This window comes from Chlorocebus sabaeus, chromosome 22, assembly GCF_047675955.1.
Source record: "Chlorocebus sabaeus isolate Y175 chromosome 22, mChlSab1.0.hap1, whole genome shotgun sequence".
Lineage (NCBI taxonomy): Eukaryota > Metazoa > Chordata > Mammalia > Primates > Cercopithecidae > Chlorocebus > Chlorocebus sabaeus.
The window spans coordinates 92,792,984-92,812,417 of NC_132925.1; the positions used below are offsets into that span (position 1 = coordinate 92,792,984).

Genomic DNA, 19,434 nt, shown 5'->3' on the forward strand with positions numbered 1-19,434 from the left:
TAAAGTACTATGATCTAATCAACAGACCTCTTTCAGATTTTGCCAGTTGTTCACATATCACATAATGGCCTTTATAGCAAAATAAATAAATAAATAAATAAATAAATACATAAATAAATAAATAAATAAATGGCTGAGAATCTAATATGGGAGCAAGCATTACATTGAGTTGTATGTCTCCTTAGTACCCTTTACTCTGAAATAGTTCTTCAGTCTGCCTTTATTTTTTATAAAGTTCACATTTTAAAGTACTTTTGAATTTTTGTAGAATATCCCTCAGTTGGGTTTGTCTGAAACTTTCCTTTGTTTGGATTCAGGTATACATTTTTTTTTGTCAGGAATATTACAGTAGTGTTCTTCACATGGTACTGAATTTTCCCATTACTAACATTGTCAACTTTGATCACTCGATTAAGCCGATTAAGCCGTAGTCTGCCAGACTTCTCCAGGGCAAAGTTATGATCTTTCCCTTTATAATTAAAAAGCATCACATATGAGCAACTTTGGAAATATGTAAATATCCTATTTTTCATAAAATGTATCCATTAGATTTAGCATCCAGTGATTTGCTTGAATTTCTTACTACTATGGTGGTTGCCAAATGGTGATTTTCTAATTCGTTATTCTTTTTACTTTGTTTATTGGACATTCTTTTGTAAGCAAGTTTACTTATTCTCCTATTTGTTCATTCATTGATTTATACTATTTTACTCATAGATTCTTATTTTACCCAATAGATTATGATCCATTAACTTCATTATTTACTTGATGCCTTCATTGTCCCATATTTGGCCAGTAGAAGCCCTTTCATGTTGGCTTTTGTGTCATTCTGACATATCTCCATTATTTTCTCTTACCTTTTTGCTACAATATGCTGTTCCAGGCTCATCTTGTACTATCCCTTCTCTAGCCCTAGAATTGGTCATTTTATCAAGAAGCTCTTGTTCCTCGTGTTGGGAAATGTTTCTGAAACCAATATCTGGATTCTAGATGAAGTTGTCGATACTGGGACATTGTTTCTAGGACCCGTCAGCAGATTGTATAAAATATGCCTGTGTGTGTGTATCAATTAACATGTATGTACACACAGTGTACTTCACCACTCTAATCTATGATTTGTTTCCATCTGTTAATCTGACACCATACCCTCCTTTGAATCTTTTGAGATTCATTCTGTAATTCTCATTGTTCATTTTTCTTTTGCCTATCCCTTAAAAAGTTGTATTTCTTGGGGCACCTGAGATTTATTTTGTTCTCCATGTTAAATAGGGCACAGCAGGCCGGGCGTGGTGGCTCACACTTGTAATCCCAGCACTTTGGGAGGCCGAGGCAGGTGGATCACCTGAGGTCAACAGTTCAAGACCAGCCTGGCCAACATGGTAAAACCCTATCTCTACAAAAATACAAAAATTAGCTGGTCATGATGGCAGTGCCTGTAATCCCAGCTATTGGGGAGGCTGAGGAGGGGAAATTGCTTGAACCCCGGAGGTAGGGGTTGCAGTGAGCTGAGATCGCACCATTGTACTCCAGCCTGGGTGACACAGTGAGATTCTGTCTCTAAAAAATAAATAAGGCACAACATCTCTTCTTTGCTACTTTTAATTCAGTCTCCTGCTATTTCTTACACTTTTACAACATTTATCCTTCTTGCTGTCATTCTTTTCCCCTTTCATGTTATCCTTCATTATGCTACAGTATTTTAAAAACACAGATGTGATTAACAGGAACCTCTAGTAACATCTCAGAGACTCCATTACTCCAAGAACAAAGCCTTTAGTGTATGATAGAGAAAGTAATTCCATGTCTGTCTCAACTTCTTGCCTAGCAGGCAGTTTCTCTTTACATACTCAGTGCATGAGGCACATCAGTCTTCTCATACATATTCACCTCTTCATGTCCTTGAACATACCGTTCTCCTTGCTTGGAATACCGTTTTTTTTTTTTTTTCTGAATGAGTTGCAGTTCATGCTTTGTCCTTTTCTGTACTTCTATACAACTATAATAATCTTAACTGATAACTGAAATGTCCTGTGTAGATGCTTGTTTCCCCTCACTAAACCATGGAATTGCTTTCTTCAAAGGCATGCACAATTTTTTAATCTTTGTAGTAAGAGTTACTTTTGTTATGGCATCTTGGGAATAATGGTTATTATAAATTACTTCTTACTAATAGTGAGTGACTACTATGTGCCCCCTATAATCTGTGCTACATTTAGTAGCTAGAGCCATCTTTTGGAAATACAAATCCCTTCATCTCAGTTTCCTATTAAAATTTGTAAATAGTTTACCATTACACTGTTAAAATTAAGTTCATTTTTCTTAACTTGGCTCGCATGCCTGGCATGGTGTGGTCTGCATTTATTTCTGCGGTCTCCTCTCAAGCCATTCTAGTCAGGCAGTAGACCTCTGCTGCTAATATTCACACACATACACTCATTCCTGAAAACTCTTTTGTTTTGGATATCTCTTCTTATTTAAATTTCTTCCTTTTCCCCCACCCCGGAAAGTCTTTCCTGTTTCTCCAAGATAGAGTGTTTGTTTTGCCCTTTGAATAGGCTCTCACAACATCTTTTCCAGTCAAAGGCAGATAATATTTCATAGTGGTACATTGAATGAAGGAAGAGATGCTTATGTCTTGGTCACTTGGGTCTTCCCAGTGTCCTGTGAAGAGCTTGGTAATGTAGTTTGACATTTCATAAATATGTGAATGAAAATATGAAGAAAGTCAGTCTTTCTCTGTGGTACCTTCATACTTTCTTTCATACTGCTTCTCGAATCCTTGGAACATATTTTTTATTTGATAGATGATCAGAAAATATTTTCATGAGCACATTGTAACCTTTTCAACCCTGTGAAGTTAAGTGATGGGGTTTTTATCAGCTGTAAAATGGAATCAGGCCCATGAGGTTGTAACTTAGCTTTTAAATGACAGCTGACAATTGACTCATGTCTTCTGATTTAAATGCTGCATTCCTCTTCCACTCCCTTTTCTGGTCCAAAAAATAACTATTTCTCTGTCTTTTCTAGGCAGTTCATGCAATTGTATATCTTTGGCAAATACTTTTTATTCTTAATCTGCTTCTGATTTAGAAACTATAATACCGAATTTATTCTAATATCATAAAAATCATTTTAGTGTTTTGTTCAAGTATCTTTTTTCCTTTAATACTGCAGAGAATTTTTTTTTTTTTTTAAAAAGAGATGGAGTCTCGCTCTGTCGCCCAGGCTGGAGTGCAGTGGCGCAATCTTGGCTCATTGCAAGGTCTGCCTCCTGGGTTCACACCATTCTCCTGCCTCAGCCTCCTAAACAGCTGGGACTACAGGCACCCACCACCCTGCCCAGCTAATTTTTGTATTTTTAGTAGAGTCGGGGTTTCACCGTGTTAGCCAGGATGGTCTCGATCTCCTGACCTCGTGATCCGCCCGCCTCAGCCTCCCAAAGTGCTGGGATTACAGGCGTGAGCCACCGCGCCCAGCCTACTGCAGAGATATTTAATCTGTGATACATAATTGAACTTCAGGAGATTTTTAGAACCTCTAAAATTACATGTGAGACTATAGCATTTCTGGGATAAGGGTCCATAAATACGAGCAGTTTCTCTACCAGGCATATATATATATGTGGGTTGAGAAAGGAATGAACTGTGGTTCAAAAAGTGTTTTCTAGATGATTTGAATATCAGGAGGGCTCCTACTCTTAGCTTGGTAGTGAAGGATGGGTAAGGCTAGAAAAGAGGGTGGTTGGGGGACCAAATTTAAAAAGAGGCAGTGAACTGGGAGGACATTTTAGGTATGGCACTTACTGAAGAACAACATTTAGAAGTTGCCTCGTGAATAGCTGTGGTCTTCACCAAGAATACACCCATAATGCACAAGAGTCTTTGGTACTATGCCTAGGACTTTTTCAGAGGCATTTTATCTTTTTTTCTTCTTTTTTAGTTTTAAAAACAGGCCATTTCTGCACATGAGGCAAAGTATGAAAGACATACGGTGAAATGTTTCCTCCCTACCCTTGGCTTCCATCTGATTTCCTGGAGGCAATCAGTTTCTTGTGTAGCTTTCCAGAGATAATTTATGCATATTATGCATATATTTTACTTTTTAAAATAAAATTGGCAGCATTATTCAGCTCCTTTTTAATATAATGTGAAGATTACTTGATATCAGTTTATAAAGAGTTTATTTTTCAGAACTACATATTATTTTACTGTATAGATACACCATAATTTTTTTAATCATTCTCCTATTTAGGTTGATTGCTTGCTTTGCCTTAGCAGCAAGTAATTTTTACCGAAGTCATTTCACACATTGATACGTAGGAATATGCATATTGACTATGTTACTAAAAATTAGTATTGTTGAGCTATAGTCTGTGTTACTTGTAATTTTGATAAGTATGGCCAAATTGCTTTTTGTAGTTATTATATCCATTCAACTCTCATTGGCAGTGTATATGCGTAAGAATGAGAATTTCACTACCCCTGGGCAGCACAAGTACTGTCAAGTTTTATCTTGGTCAGACTGATAGGCAAAAATGGAATATTGCAGTTTTGATTTAATTTTTCTGTTACGTATTAGGTATTGAACATCTTTCTGTTTGTATTTCCTACTTTAAGAACTTTGTTCATATTCTTCACTCATTTTTCTTAGTGGCTGAAAACTGAACAGATCTTGTTACCTTTCATTTCTTGGGAGCCCTGCTATTAAATGTTAGAGTGTTTCTTAAGGGGTTTAAAAGAATAAACAAAATTATTTCATTCCCCTTTTCCTCTTTCCCTCTCACTCTTTCTTCCTCTTTCCCACCCATGTATGTGATTTTATGAAACCCTCCAGACATGTATAGTATCTTCTAAGTTTTCTTTCTGGTTTTTCCAGTCAAATCTCTTTGACCTACTTGAGCTCCCCCTCTACTCAGGTGCATACTTGCTAGGTCATAATCCTTCTGTTTTCCCTTTGGCCTTCTTAGCCTTATCTCTCAGTAGTATTTCATATTTCTTTAATTCTGGAAAATTTATCTGCTTAATTTTGGTAAAATATTTTCTTCTTTCCTAGAATGCCTTTTACCTGAAGTTGGCACCTGAACTTCTGGGCTCCATAGCTTTGCTTTTCTATTTTCTTTTTATCCATTCCTGCTGTGTTTTGTCTGTTCTTTTAGCTGTGAAAGTGGCAGTTTACTCACAGTATTTGTGTTTGTGTTTGTTTTTGTTTTTGTTTCGTTTTTGAGATGGAATGTCAGTCTGTTACCTAGGCTAGAGTGCAGTGGTGCTATCTTAGCTTACTGGAACCTCAAACTCCTGGGCTCAGGAGCTCCTCCTGCATCAGCCTCCTGAGTGGCTGGGACTATAGGCATGGGCTGCCATGCCCAGTTAATTTTTTCATTTTTCTTTTTCTTTTTTTTGAGACAGAGTCTTGCTCTGTTGCCCAGGCTGGAGTGCAGTGGCGAGATCTCGGCTCACTGCAAGCTCCGCCTTCCAGGTTCACGCCATTCTCCTGCCTCAGCCTCCCAAGTAGCTGGGACTGCTTAGACTCCCGCTACCATGCCCTGCTGATTCCTTGTATTTTTTAGTAGAGACAGGGTTTCACTGTGTTAGCCAGCATGGTCTCTGTCTCCTGACCTCGTGATACGCCCGCCTCAGCCTCCGGAAGTGCTAGGATTACAGGCGTGAGCCACCGTGCCCGGCCCTAATGTTTTCATTTTTCTGTAGACGAGGTCTTGCTATATTGCACAGGCTTCTGGGCTCAAGCGATCTGCCTGCCTTGGCCTCCCAAAGTGTTGGGATTACAGGTGTGAGCCTCTGCACCCAGCCTTGTTCATAGTCTTTTTTTCTCTTTCTCAGTATTGCTGTCATTTGGGAAAATATTTAGGAAAAAAGGTTTGGTTGGCCTATACGAGATTTGATCTGTACTTGTTAACAAGGAATAAGTAAATCTAGTCTTAGTTTTCAAAAATAAATCTGTTATTACAGAACAGATAATCTGATCTATATGACAAAAGGTGGAAATCTTACTCTTGTAAATTATTTTGTTTTTTGTTTTTTAAAGATGGAGTCTCGCTCTGTCGCCCTGGCTGAAGTGCAGTGGCATGATCTCAGCTCATTGCAAGCTCCGCCTCCCAGATTCACACCATTCTCCTGACTCAGCCTTCCAATTAGCTGTGACTACAGGCACCTGCCACCATGCCTGGCTAATTTTTTGTATTTTTGGTAGAGAGGAGGTTTCACTATGTTAGCCAGGATGGTCTTGATCTCCTGACATCGTGATCCGCCCACCTTGGCCTCCCAAAGTACTGGGATTACAGGCGTGAGCCACCGTGCCTGGCCAATTATTTTGTTCTTGTAAGTGTTGTTTAGCTCAGGAACAGTCTAAACCAGTGGTAACTTTTTTTTTCTTGTCAGAAAAATATTTCTTATAAATTATTTTATAATTTTGTTTTAATCCTGTTTCTATAGTATATTTTTAGAGTTTATTTGGGATGTATTAATGAAGTGCTGCATTGCTTCCAATGAGTACTTTTTGAGCCTGTTATAAGAAAACATTGTAAAATAAGCCATGTGACCTGGTAGTAGTAGGTAACTTGTTCAAGTGTTTATTAATAGAAAACATACTGTATGGAACATGACTATTTCAAGTTAAAGACTCTACCTTTTACTTTTATTTGCTTATTTTTTTCTGTATGTTTTCTGTCTTGGCAATCTCCAGCAGTATCACTATATGTTATTGTTTCTTAATTGTTTCTTAAATTTCCCCAAATTGTGATCTTTTGCTTTAGCCTGTTTCCTGAATTTCAGATGTATATTTATCACTCTGACGCTGGAAATACAAAATGTTTTGGGCTGTAGGTGAGGCCTTTGAACAGTAGTTCTTTCCAGGGATAAAAGTGATTGATGGTATAAGCATAGGGTATATGCAGTACTTTGAGTTTATGTAGCACTGTATAGACAATTTCTATAAATTAGAAGTAGAATTTCACTTGTTGGTCCATTCAGAAAGGAATTGAGTGCTGATTATGTTCCAGACACTGTTATTGGTGCTAGAGATATAGCAAAGAATAAGACAGTATGGGCCCATAATAATTATAGCTTGAGTGTGTGTGAATTGTGTGTGTGTGTTGAGATTTGCACCTAGACACTAAAGAAATAAGAGGATAATATGTAAGGAATATCAGATGGAGTGTGGAAGCAGATTCTTTTAGGACTATCTGAGGGCAAGATCAGTCCTAGAACCATAGTTTCCTAACTTACAGAATATCAAACATACCAGGCATAGTGGCATGTACCTGTAGGCCAGCTACTTGGGAAGCTGAGATCGAAGCATCCCTTGAGCATGGGAGTTTGAGGATGCAGTGGGCTATGATCACACCACTGCACTGGACATGATGGCTTCCAGCACTTTGGGAGGCTAAGACAGGAGGATCACTTGAGGCCAGGAGTTTGAGACCAGCCTGGGCAACACAGCAAGACCCCATCTCTATACACACACATACACACACAATATTAAATCTTAGAACATCCACAGTCATTGTCTTCAGTATTCTCTAATGGTAAATAAAATTTTGAGACCTTATAGATCTGAAAAATGTCCTTATCCTATGCTCCTTTGTTTGGCAGATAGTATAATTATCATTTGAAATGTTCTCTTATAGTATGCGAGTCTCTTGAGTGGAATATTTAACAAAGTAAGGTGATTTTACATTAAGGGTTAACATGAATGAAGCCAATTTAGACAAACAGTTTCTGTAACAGACTCTGTGGCCTGTGGAAGTGACATTATTCCAGACAGACTCAAGTATCACTGAGTATACTATTTATTCACAAGACAGAATGATCTTAAGAAATGTCAAAGTTATTCTCAAGTGGCTGCTTCCTTCTCAGCTTTCAATATTGTGGGACTTCAGAAAACTTCAGTTGTATTTTCAGGATCCCACTCTTTTTTTTTTTTTTTTTTTTTTTTTGAGACCGAGTCTCGCTCTGTCGCCCAGGCTGGAGTGCAGTGGCACGATCTCCACTCACTGCAAGCTCCGCCTCCCAGGTTCACGCCATTCTCCTGCCTCAGCTTCCCGAGTAGCCGGGACTACAGGCGCCTGCCACCGCGCCTGGCTAATTTTTGTATTTTTAGTAGAGCGGGGTTTCACCGTGTTAGCCAGGGTGGTCTCGATCTCCTGACCTCGTGATCCGCCTGTCTCGGCCTCCCAAAGTGCTAGGATTACAGGCGTGAGCCACTGCGCCCGGCCAGGATCCCACTCTTAATATATAAAATAAGGAGGAGAGAGTGTGTGTTAGTTGAGTAATCTGAGTTGCCAGCTTAAATTTTGTATGTAGCCTTGACTATATAAAGAGAGAGGATCAAGTTAGGGACTCCAAGTGCTTGGGTACGTATTGATAGAAATTGTTTCTCATATGATTAGGCACACAGTAAATAGTAGCTCCTGGTCATTAGTCAGTAGTAATCATTTTGTGAACATCAGAATACATTTTCAACTTAGTAGTGGATCTAAACTTTTGAATGTAACTAAGAATTTATCTTTGAGAAGCGTTTCTGGTGGTACATTAACTGCCACTACAGAGTGGGTCCCCAGCTTGAGGCCTATGTAATAAATTACTTTAAATGTTTGTAATGAATGCTTATGATGCCAAGATACTATGCAAAATAAACTAGGTCAAAATTGTGTTAGTTGGACCCTCAATACATCAGTTCTAAGTACCTTTTGTGAATGAACCTGCTGTCTTTTGGAGTGCCTAGGTTTACAGATTACCTAATGCAAATGTTGTTTCCAAGCTTCTTAAGATTAGCAGAATATCTTTTTTCCCTTATAGTGTGGGTAGATGGTAATAGGTATTAATAAAATAAATTTTTCTGTCTGGTAACCCCTCTAAGAGGCAGATAGAGGAGTAAGACACACAGAACTAAGAGTGCCAGCTTGCTCCTTCCTCTCTTTATTCCTGATTCAGTATTACCCGCAGCTAAAATTGACAACTCAGTAACTTCAGATGTCCCTCATAGTAGCAGATGGGAATGTATCCCCTCTCTAGAGGCAAAAGCAGATCAAGAGAAAAGAGAGCCCAGATGTCTGTTAGCTGAAGGCAGACCTACCTAGTTTTTTCTCCCAGATTCTCTCTTGTGGGAAGGGGTGAGTGAGGATGTTAAGAATAGCCAGTAGTTCAGTAGTTCTCAACCTTCTCTGTGTATCAGAATCATCTGAGGAGCTTTTAAAAAATATGCATATCTGCCGGGCGCAGTGGCTCACGCCTGTAATCCCAGCACTTTGGGAGGCTGAGGCAGGCGGATCACGAGGTCAGGAGATCAAGACCATCCTGGCTAACATGGTGAAACCCTGTCTCTACTAAAAATACAAAAAATTAGCCTGGCGTGGTGGTGGGTGCCTGTAGTCCCAGCTACTCGGGAGGCTGAGGCAGGAGAATGGCGTGAACCCAGGATGCAGAGCTTGCAGTGAGCCGAGATTGCGCCACTGCACTCCAGCCTGGGTGACAGAGTGAGACTCTGCCTCAAAAAAAAAAAAAAATGCATATCTGGCACCCACTAAATCAAAGAGATTTAGATTCACTTTGTCTTGGGTGGTATTTCCATGAAAGCTTCTTGGGTGGTTTAATTGTACAACCAGGGTAGAGAATCACAGCTCTAATGAAAGTCCTTCTACATAGGAGAGGTTAAGGGGATGGAGGATGTCACCTACATTTGTACATAAATCTCAAAATGGTACTCCTTTCTCAAAATAATGTTGTTAGGCATGTCCTGTGTCATCTAGCACAGAAGATAAAAGTACTCTGGAGTTAGACTGTCTGGTAGCATCATAACCTTGGTCAGGTTGCTAAGCTTTTTAAGTAAGTTTTCTTTTTGGAAAATTGAGGTAATAGTACTTACCTCATAGGGTTGTTTCGAAGCTCAAATAAGATAATATATTTGAAGGGACGGGTGCAGTGGCTCACATTTGTAATCCCAGAACTTTGGGAGGCCAGGGTGGGCAGATCATGAGGTCAGGAGTTTGAGACCAGTCTGGCCAACATGATGAAACCCCATCTCTACTAAAAATACAAAAATTAGCCAGGCATGGTGGCACGTGCCTATAATCCCGGTTACTGGGGAGGCTAAGAAGAATCACTTGAACCTGGGAGGCAGAGGTTGCAATGAGCTGAGATCACACCACTGCACTCCAGCCTGGGCAACAGAGACTGCCGTTCAAAAAACAAAACAAAAAGATAGGCTGGGCACGGTGGCTTACACCTGTAATCCCAGAACTTTGAGAGGCCAGATCATGAGGTCAGTGGTTTGAGACCAGCCTGGCTAACATGGTGAAACCCTGTCTCTACTAAAATACAAAAATTAGCTGGGCATGGTGGTGTGTGCCTGTAATCCCTGCTACTCAGGAGGCTGAGGCAGGAGAATTGCTTGAACCCAGGAGGCAGAGGTTGCAGTGAGCTGAGATTGTGCCACTTTACCCCAGCCTGGATGACAGAGCAAGACTCCATCTCAAAAAAAAAAAAAAGTGTATTTGAAATGTTCAGCATGATACCTGGCACACAGTATAAGTGCATAATTAATTATAATCATCATCTTTATTAATTTGTCAGTATGCATATAGTATTGGAAGCTTAAAAATTTTTTCCATTTATATAGATTTCCCTGGATCTGTGCAGTCCACATTGATCATTTTTAATGGCAACTGAATATTACATCATGACCTTTCCTCAGTTGTGTGACGTGGCTTATTATTTTTCACAAATATTGTTAGAAGCAACAATTGTGGAGTGGAGGCCACACAGGTGTGGTTAATATTATGAGATTCCTCTGAAGGGAAGATATCACCTTATGTACCATTGAGAGTGTGTGGGCTTGTTACTGGCCCACTTAAGATGACTGGATAAGAAAGTATTGTGCCCAATAGTTACTCGATGGACTGTGGAATAGTGAAGAGCTGTTAAAAAACAAAATAGGTTCTAGGCCTTAGATAACACAACAAGAAAAGGTACTTAAAAGCCTTTAAAACAGTTCACATTTCTCAGGATCAATTTTAGTACAGTGATCAAGAGGAGCAGTGAACTAATGCTTAACCTTTATATTTTTTTATAACAATCACTATGTAAAAGTAGATGTTACATTGGCCATTAGTCATGTTGGTTTTGCATTTTTAGAAAAATACACTGAATAGTAGGAGTTGTCTTTACACATACAATTTTTCTGAAGTGTTTTTATATAACTGGGTAGTTACTAACCTTTTCTTTCTGTAAGTTGAGATGGCAAGTGCACATTAGAATTACGAATACTTGGCCAGGCATGGATGGTGGCTTACGCCTGTAATCCCACCACTTTGGAAGGCTGAGCAGATTGCTTGAGCCCAGGAGTTTGAGACCAGCCTGGGCAATATGATGAAACCCCATCTCTACAAAATTAGAAAAAATTAGCTGGGCATGGTGGCATCCACCTGTGGTCCCAGCTACTTGGGAGGCTGAGGTGGAAGGATTGCTTGTGCCTGGGAGGCAGAGGTTGCAGTGAGCCGAGATCATGGCAGTGCCCTTCGGCCTGGGTGACAGAGTGAGACCCTATCTCAAAAAAAAAAAAAGATTGTCAGGAAGCGTATTCTTGCCCAGTCACTTAGTACGCTACTTTGCTAGTGAAGTGGTACAAGCCGGATAGATGTAAATATATATATTTGTGCTATATATTTTTTACTTGTTTTTAAGGGGCCAGGATATATTCTTTCTTAAAGCCCAGATATAAGTTAAATTTTAGAGAATAAGTGCCAGCTTGTTCCTTTCCATTTCTTTATTGTCATGTGAAAACAATCAGTTTCAAAGCAATCACCATTTCCACCCTCACTAATAACCCTCCCTCTGGTTTATTTTTTGCAGGAGGTATATCGAATTCCAAAGAAAAGTCAAACTGAAAAGGAGAACACAAGTAGGTATTCAGAGATACTCTGTGTTGATGGCTTTACAAATATTCTTTTGTTATATGCAGAGGTAACTGATAAGAACTTGAGTGTTTTTGTTTTTGAAACTAGAGAATATATAATTAGGCAAATGACATATTTGGTGTAAAAGTTTGGAAACTTGTGCTTTTATTCTTAATGACGTTTTGCCAAAGGAACTGTCTCTTACACTGTTTTGTTGTCACTTCCTTGAACTCAGTCTTTACTAGTTTTTTTATCTATTCGTTTGTCCTCTAGAGCAGACATTCTTTATTTTTTTATTTAGTCTTTTTTTCTTTTATTATTGTGATTTTGATTTTTTTTTTTCCTTCACACCAGATAGAGCAGACATTCTTAAATCTATACTTCTAGATGTCTTTGGGAGGGTCTTTACCTCAAGATGTTTATATGCAGCTGGGCAGGGTGGCTCACACCTGTAATCCTAGCACTTTGGGAAGTTGAAGCAGGTGGATTGCTTGAGCCCAAGATTTCGAGACCACCCTGGGCAACATGGTGATACCCTGTCTCTACAAAAAATACAAAAATATTAGCCAGGTATAGTGGCATGTTCCTGTAATCCTAATTACCAGGAGGTTGAGGTAGGAGGATCACCTGAGCCTAGGAAATTGAGGCTGCAGTGAGCCGTGATCGTGCCACTGTACTCCAGCCTGAGCAACAAAGTGAGGCCCTGTCTCCAAAAGGAAAAAAGATGTTTATGTGTAAAATTCTGTATGTACACAGTTGACCCTTGAACAACACGGGATACAGATACTGACCCTGTGCAGTCAAAATTCCACATAACTTTTAACTCCCCATATTTTATTTGTTGTGTGTATTGTGTACTATATTCTTAAAGTAAGCTAGATAAAAATGTTATTAAGAAAATCATAAGAGAAAATATATTTACTCTTCATTAAGTGGAAATAGATCATCATAAAGGTCTTCATCCTTATCTTCACCTTGAGCAGACTGAGGAGGAAGACGAGGGATTAGTCTTGCTGTCTTGTGTGGCACAGGCAGAAAAAAATCCACATATAAGTGGACTTTCATGCAGTTCAAACTCATGTTGTTCAAGGATTGACTGTGTTTACTTTTCTGAGGCAAGTTCAAAACTTTGATCAGATTCTCAGTCACCCCTGAAAAGGTTAGAATCATTGTTTCAGAATGGATAGCAGGGAGGCCATGGGAGTCTGGTTTCTGGACTTTACCACTTAGTTACATTTCCAACAAACTTATTTATTGATTTGTTTTTTAGAGACAGTGTCTTACTCTCATGCAGGCTGAAGCACGGTGACACCATCATAGTTCTCAATGCAGCCTCGAACGCCTGGGCTCAGGCAATCCTCTTGCCTCAGCCTGTTGAGTAGCTAAGACTATAGGTGTGTGCCACCGTGCCTGGTTAATTAATTATTTATTTATTTACTTATTTTTTGTAGAGACAGAGTCTTGCTATGTTACCCAGGCTAGGCTTGAACTCCTGTCCTCAAGTGCTCCTCCTGTTTTAGCCTCCCAAAGTGCTGGGATCACAGACGTAAGCCACTATGCCCAGCCTTAAGAATTTCTTTCCTTTCCTCCAGCAAACTTACTTAGAGATTCAATGAATGGGATCACTTATTGTGGTTATTGATTTCATGAGTACCTCCACCACTGACCCACTATAAATAGAATGAAGAAGCCAGTGTGACAATTTTTTTTTTTGTCTTTTTATTTTTGGTGTGCATAACTTTTTATATAATCTTAGTCTTTTTGGTTAAAGACCTGTGAGATATCCTTTGCACCACTGTTTATCTTTCGAGTATTTTTAGTTCCACTCTCTGGTTTAGTCTCTTCATAGCTGCACATTCTACTTAAGGCTGCAAAGAACTCTTCCTATAAAAAAGAAGGCAGGACTGGGCAATAGTGGTTGGCAAAACCAGTGGCACCACTATAGGATTGATTTTCAGAAGCTAGCTTTCTGGGATCACTGAGTTAAAACTATTAATAGCAACACAAACAAAGCTTAAATACCTATGGGCATTTCTCCACAATATTTTGCATCCATGAGATGCAGAGGATGATCTGTAATGAACAATTATATCTTTTCAGAGAGTAGCCTCTTTTCTGCCGACCTTAGTCTCTCTTTCACATGTGGAACCCTCCATCTTAGTCTCAGGTTTCTAGAATAAGAAAATGCTTATAATATATAATGCTTATAATTATATATATAAAATATATAATTTTATATATAATATATTTTATATATATATATATGCATGCCTGGTTTCCACTTCTTAATGTCAAACAATTAAAGCTTAGAACCTTTAAAATTCAGAAGGATTGCCAGGCATGGTGGCTCACGCCTGTAATCCCATCATTTTGGGAGGCCAAGGCGGGCAGATCACGAGGTCAAGAGATCGAGACCATCCTGGCTAACACAGTGAAACGCTGTCTCTACTAAAAATACAAAAAAAGAAAAAATTAGCTAGGCGTGGTGGCGGGCGCCTGTAGTCCCAGCTACTCGGGAGGCTGAGGCAGGAGAATGGCGTGAACCTGGGAAGGCGGAGCTTGCAGTGAGCTGAAATTGTGCCACTGCACTCCAGCCTGGGCGACAGAGTGAGACTCTGTCTCAAAAAAAAAGAAAAAAAATTCAGAAGGATTGTGAAACACTTCAGGAAATATGTAGTCTAACTTTACCCTCATTTTTATAATATTAGGAAATCAGCCTGAATAAATGGAATGACTTGTCTGCATCACATATTCTAAGATGCAGAGTCAGAATATGAACTGTTGGTATGATTCCTTTTTTGTTTTATCAGGGTATAGTGAAGAAAGAGTCACATTTTAAGGAAATTTATACTAGGTAAGAATCCTGGGTTTGCAGGAGAAAACAAGATAGACATGGGTAGATCCAGATGCAACTGTATAATGGTACCTCATAAAAGGATGTAGTGCTAATACCTTGTGAGCTGGAGCAGTTGATTTAATTATACTGCATTTTCTACCAGCATGTGGTACAAATGAGTTATGTTAGCTTCTCATTGACAGATGTTCATACCTGGCTATAGATTAGTAACCATGTTGCAAATACTTGGGGTTTTGGGCCACCTCAAAGGAGAATTGTGAGAAAGGCTTATGAAACCTAACTCAGTTGCTGAGGGAGTAAAACAACCCATAGCACATTTTTATGAGATGAGAAAAAGAAAAAGCAGTAAATGTTTATTGAGACTCTTCCTTGTCCTATGAGAGAAATTCTCAATAAGAGAGCAATACTAACATACACAAAGCAACAGCATATTATGCCAGTCAACTGATACTGAAATGTTTAATGGTGAGATTTAGTTGTTTTTTTTTTCCTCCCGAGATGGAGTCTAGCTGTGTTACCCAGGCTGGAGTGCAGTGGCACCATCTTGGCTCACTGCAACCTCTGCCTCCTGGGTTCAAGCCATTCTCCTGCCTCAGCCTCCCAAATAGCTAGGATTACAGGCACCTGCCACCATGCCCAGCTAATTTTTGTATTTTTAATAGAGGTGGGGTTTTACTGTGTTGGCCAGGCTGGTCTTGAACTCCTAATCTCATGATCTGCCCGCCTTGGCCTTCCAAAGTGCTGGGATTACAAGTGTGAGCCACAGCGCCCGGCCGAGATTTAGACTTCTTAAGGAGATGAGAAACTAGGAGGTGTGATCAGTGAAAAGTAGTACTTAGGACAGCTTTGGAGAGCACTGGAACGGAATTGGGTAAGTGAAAACAGTGAGATTAAGAACCATTCTAGGTAAAGAGAGACACTGTAAATTAAGAAGGTTATTAATACCATCTTTGAATAGGAAGCTGGCATCTGATTTTTTGGTTTGTTGGTTTGTTTTTCTAAGAGACAGGATCTTGCTCTGTTGCCCAGGCTGAAGTGCAGTGGTGTAAACAGAGTTCATTACATCCTAGAATGCCTGGGCTGAAGCAGTCTTCCTGCCTCAGCCTCTTGCAAGTAGCTGGGACTACAGGTGTGTGCCACCATGCCCAGCCTGGTATTATGTTTTTTTAAGGTGTGGCTCTCTGGCTTTAGATGACTTCCAAAGTTATCACCTGAGTTTGAGATATTTTTCTTTTATAGTTATACCTTTGACTCTTGAACAACACAAGTCCACATATACAGTGGATTTTTTTGTCAACCAAGTCTGCATAGAAAATATAGTATTCATAAGATGTGAAACCAGCCTATAAGGAGGGGCAGCTTTTTGTATATGTGAGTTCTGTGAGGTGGATTGTGGGACATGAGTATACACAGATTCTGGTGTGGAGGGAAGGGGGTTCCTGGAACCAGTCTCCCATTTATACCGAGAGATAACTGTAGTTCATTAAAATGTTGCTTGGTAATCCACTTTTTTAATTTTAAGAAATGGGGTCTTGCTTTGTTTGCCCAGGCTTGACTGCAGTGGTGCAATCATAGCTCACTGCTGCCTTGAATTCCTAGGCTTAAGCGATCCTCCCACCTCAGTCTCCTAAGTAGCTGGGACTACAGCCACCATGCGTACCTTTAAAAAAAAAAAAAAAAAAAAATTAGACTTTTCTCATTGAGGTCCTTATGCTTAGGACATCAGGCTGCTTTTCTGTAGATTATAAATATGAAGAGTTATAGGGTAGTTGAAGGCTTTTACATTTTTTAACTGACAAGTAAACTGCCTTGCTAAATGTAATGGGAATATCTTGCATGCATGTGCCCACAGAACTTTTAGAAATGTTAACAGCTTAGACTGAGTCTTTGGTGGGAAAGAGACGAAAAGGGCATTTGTGAAAGAGACTTTTAGTGAATAGAGTAAACACAGACATAAGACCTTGTATCTCATTCAAATTCAGGACTGGGTATATGAGGGAGGAGTCCATAGATACATTTGTTGGATAGAAGTTTTATTATACAGTTGATATATTGTCATGATGGAGAAAAGTCCACCAAATAAACTTAAAAACAACAACAAAAACAACCTTTTCTCTTAGCAGCTGAACGAGGAAGGGATGCTGTTGGCTTCAGAGATCAAACACCTGCCCCAAAGACTCCTAATAGGTCAAGAGAGAGAGACCCAGACAAGCAAACTCAAAATAAAGAGAAAAGGAAACGAAGAGGCTCCGTCTCACCACCACCTTCTGCCTATGAGCGGGGAACAAAAAGGCCAGATGACAGGTAAATGGCCTGTGTGAGTTTTTTTGTTTTTGTTTTTGTTTTGAGCAAGTTAAAAAGTACCCAAGTCATATACTTCTGATTTTGAACACCAAGGACTTTTGGAATTAGTATTTGCATTTTGATGAGTGAGTATACAACTTTACTGATAAATCTTAAGATAGATTCTCTGTTGACAGTAGTAGTAGCTGTGAAGATTAATAGGTTTTGGTTCTTGAATGGTTCCTATTTGATAATATTTAAATGTCATTTTGGGAGCCAAAGATTTGTTCTTTCGAGTGCAATGGGGGTTGGTAGGAGATAAGTATTCAGAGATAATGGTGATTCTTTAAAAGCCAGAACTTTGTTTTCTTGTGAGTTTTGTGCCATACTAATTAAAATGCTGATTTTTAATAAATCTAGTCAGAAGCTCTCTTGTTATGCTGGTAGAAAAACAAACTATGTAATCATTTACTGGAGGCTAGAAAACATTTATCCCAGACAAGTTCCTTTTAAATTAAATTTGCTTTGTAAAAAATTGAGATAAAGCATTTATACACTGCAGTTGGCAGAATTTTTTAGTTTTAAACTATCTGGGTATGTAATGTGATTTTTATTTGCATTCCCCTGATTACTAAATAGATTGAACATCTTGTCATATATTTATTGTCCATTTCTTTCTTTTGCATGTAGTTAACCAGTTTTCTCAGCACCATTTATTGAAAAGTCTGTCCTTTCCCCACTCTAAGTTCTTGGTTGCCTTTGTTGAAGATCAGTTGGTTTGTAAATGGATGGATTTATATCTGCATTCTCTGTTCTGTTCTGTTGATCTATGTGTCTGTTTTTATGCCAGTACCATGTTGTTTTGGTTACTATAGCTTTGTATTGGCCATTTCTGTTTCCTGTTCTGTGAAGTTTTTTTTTTTTTTTTAATGAGACGGAGACTTGCTCTGTTGCCCAGGCTGAAGTGCAGTGGCGTGATCTTGGCTCACTGCAAGCTCTGCATCCTGGGTTCACGCCATTCTCCTACCTCAGCCTCCTGAGTAGCTAGGACTACAGGCGCCCGCCACCATGCCCGGCTAATTTGTTGTATTTTTAGTAGAGACGGGGTTTCACTGTTTTAACCAGGATGGTCTCGATCTCCTGACCTCGTGATCCGCCCGCCTCATCCTCCCAAAGTGCTGGGATTACAGGCATGAGTCACCGCACTCGGCTGTTCTGTTAAGTATCTTATATGTGTTGTTCATTCATTTAATTATTTGTCTTTTTTAGTTGTATATGTCCTTTATATTCTAAATATAGTTTTGTCTTGGTGATAATTGTTGCAAATATCTTCTCCCAGTTTTCTGCTTGTATTTTGACTCTTTTTGTACCTTTTGATAAATGGAATTTTATGATTTAGCTGAATGTATCATATATGGTATATTTATGGTTTTTGCTTATTGTGTCTTAAGAAATCCTTCCCTACCCTTGAGGAGGAGATTTTTTTTTATATTTTAAGAGAATTAAATCCTTAATCCATTTGGAATTAATTTTTGTATATATTATAAGGGAGGGATTCAGTTTTATTTTTCTCTAATACCCAGTTGTCCCAGCACCATTTACTTGAAAACCTATCCTTTTCACTTGTCTACAGTGCTGCCTCTCTCCCACAAATTTTCATATATGGGAAGACCTTTTTCTGGGGCTCATGATGACTGTAGCTTCCATTAGGTTTTCATAGCAAAACATTACCCCTTTCTTGGTTTTCCTCTGGGAAATCTTGTCTTTTCTCAGACTTTTATTCTTCTTTAGAATCTGCTTCCTTAGAACCCTACCCACCAAAGAGATGATTCTGTAGCGACTTAACATTGATACAATTTTGGGTATGCTTATCTCTGTCTAATTAGGTCTCTTTTGAGACAGGGTCTTACTCTGTTGTCCAGGCTTGAGTGCAGTGGCATGATCATGGCTCACTGCAGCCTTGCTTTACCTGCACCAGCTCAGGCAATCCTCCCACTTCAGCCCCCATCCAGTAGGTGGGACTACAAGGAAGCGCCATGACCCCCGGTTTTTTTGTTTGTTTTTTTGTAGAGACGGAATTTTGCCATTTTGCCCAGGCTGGTCTTGAATTCCTGGGTCTCGAGGCTGTCAGATCACCTACGGTCAGGTGTCGGATCACCTAAGGTCAGGAGTTCAAGACCAGTCTGGCCAACATGATGAAACCCTGTCTCTATTAAAAATACAAAAAATTAGCCGGGCATGGTGTCTCACGCCTGTAATCCCAGCTACTTGAGAAGCTGAGGCATGAGAGTCGCTTGAACCCAGGAGGCAGAGGTTGCAGTGAGCTGAGAACACACCATGCACTCCAGCCTGGGTGACAGAGCAAGACTATCTGAAAAAATAAATA

At 39.4% G+C, this 19,434-nt stretch overlaps 1 protein-coding gene across 4 annotated transcripts in view; it reads left to right on the top strand.

The window, feature by feature from the left end:
* Positions 1-19,434, top strand: part of SETD2 (SET domain containing 2, histone lysine methyltransferase) — a 149,764-nt gene that overhangs the window by 87,668 nt on the left and 42,662 nt on the right. For 3 of the 4 annotated variants that reach the window (XR_012090645.1, XM_007984044.3, XM_073010266.1), the window contains 2 exons: positions 11,865-11,913; positions 16,886-17,069. Coding sequence is in view for 3 of the 4 variants with exons in the window: in XM_007984044.3 (XP_007982235.3) it covers positions 11,865-11,913; positions 16,886-17,069 (233 nt within the window). In the remaining variant the exon portion in view is untranslated. The remainder of the gene's footprint in view (positions 1-11,864; positions 11,914-16,885; positions 17,070-19,434) is intronic. The other variant, XM_073010265.1, reaches the window with a different exon arrangement.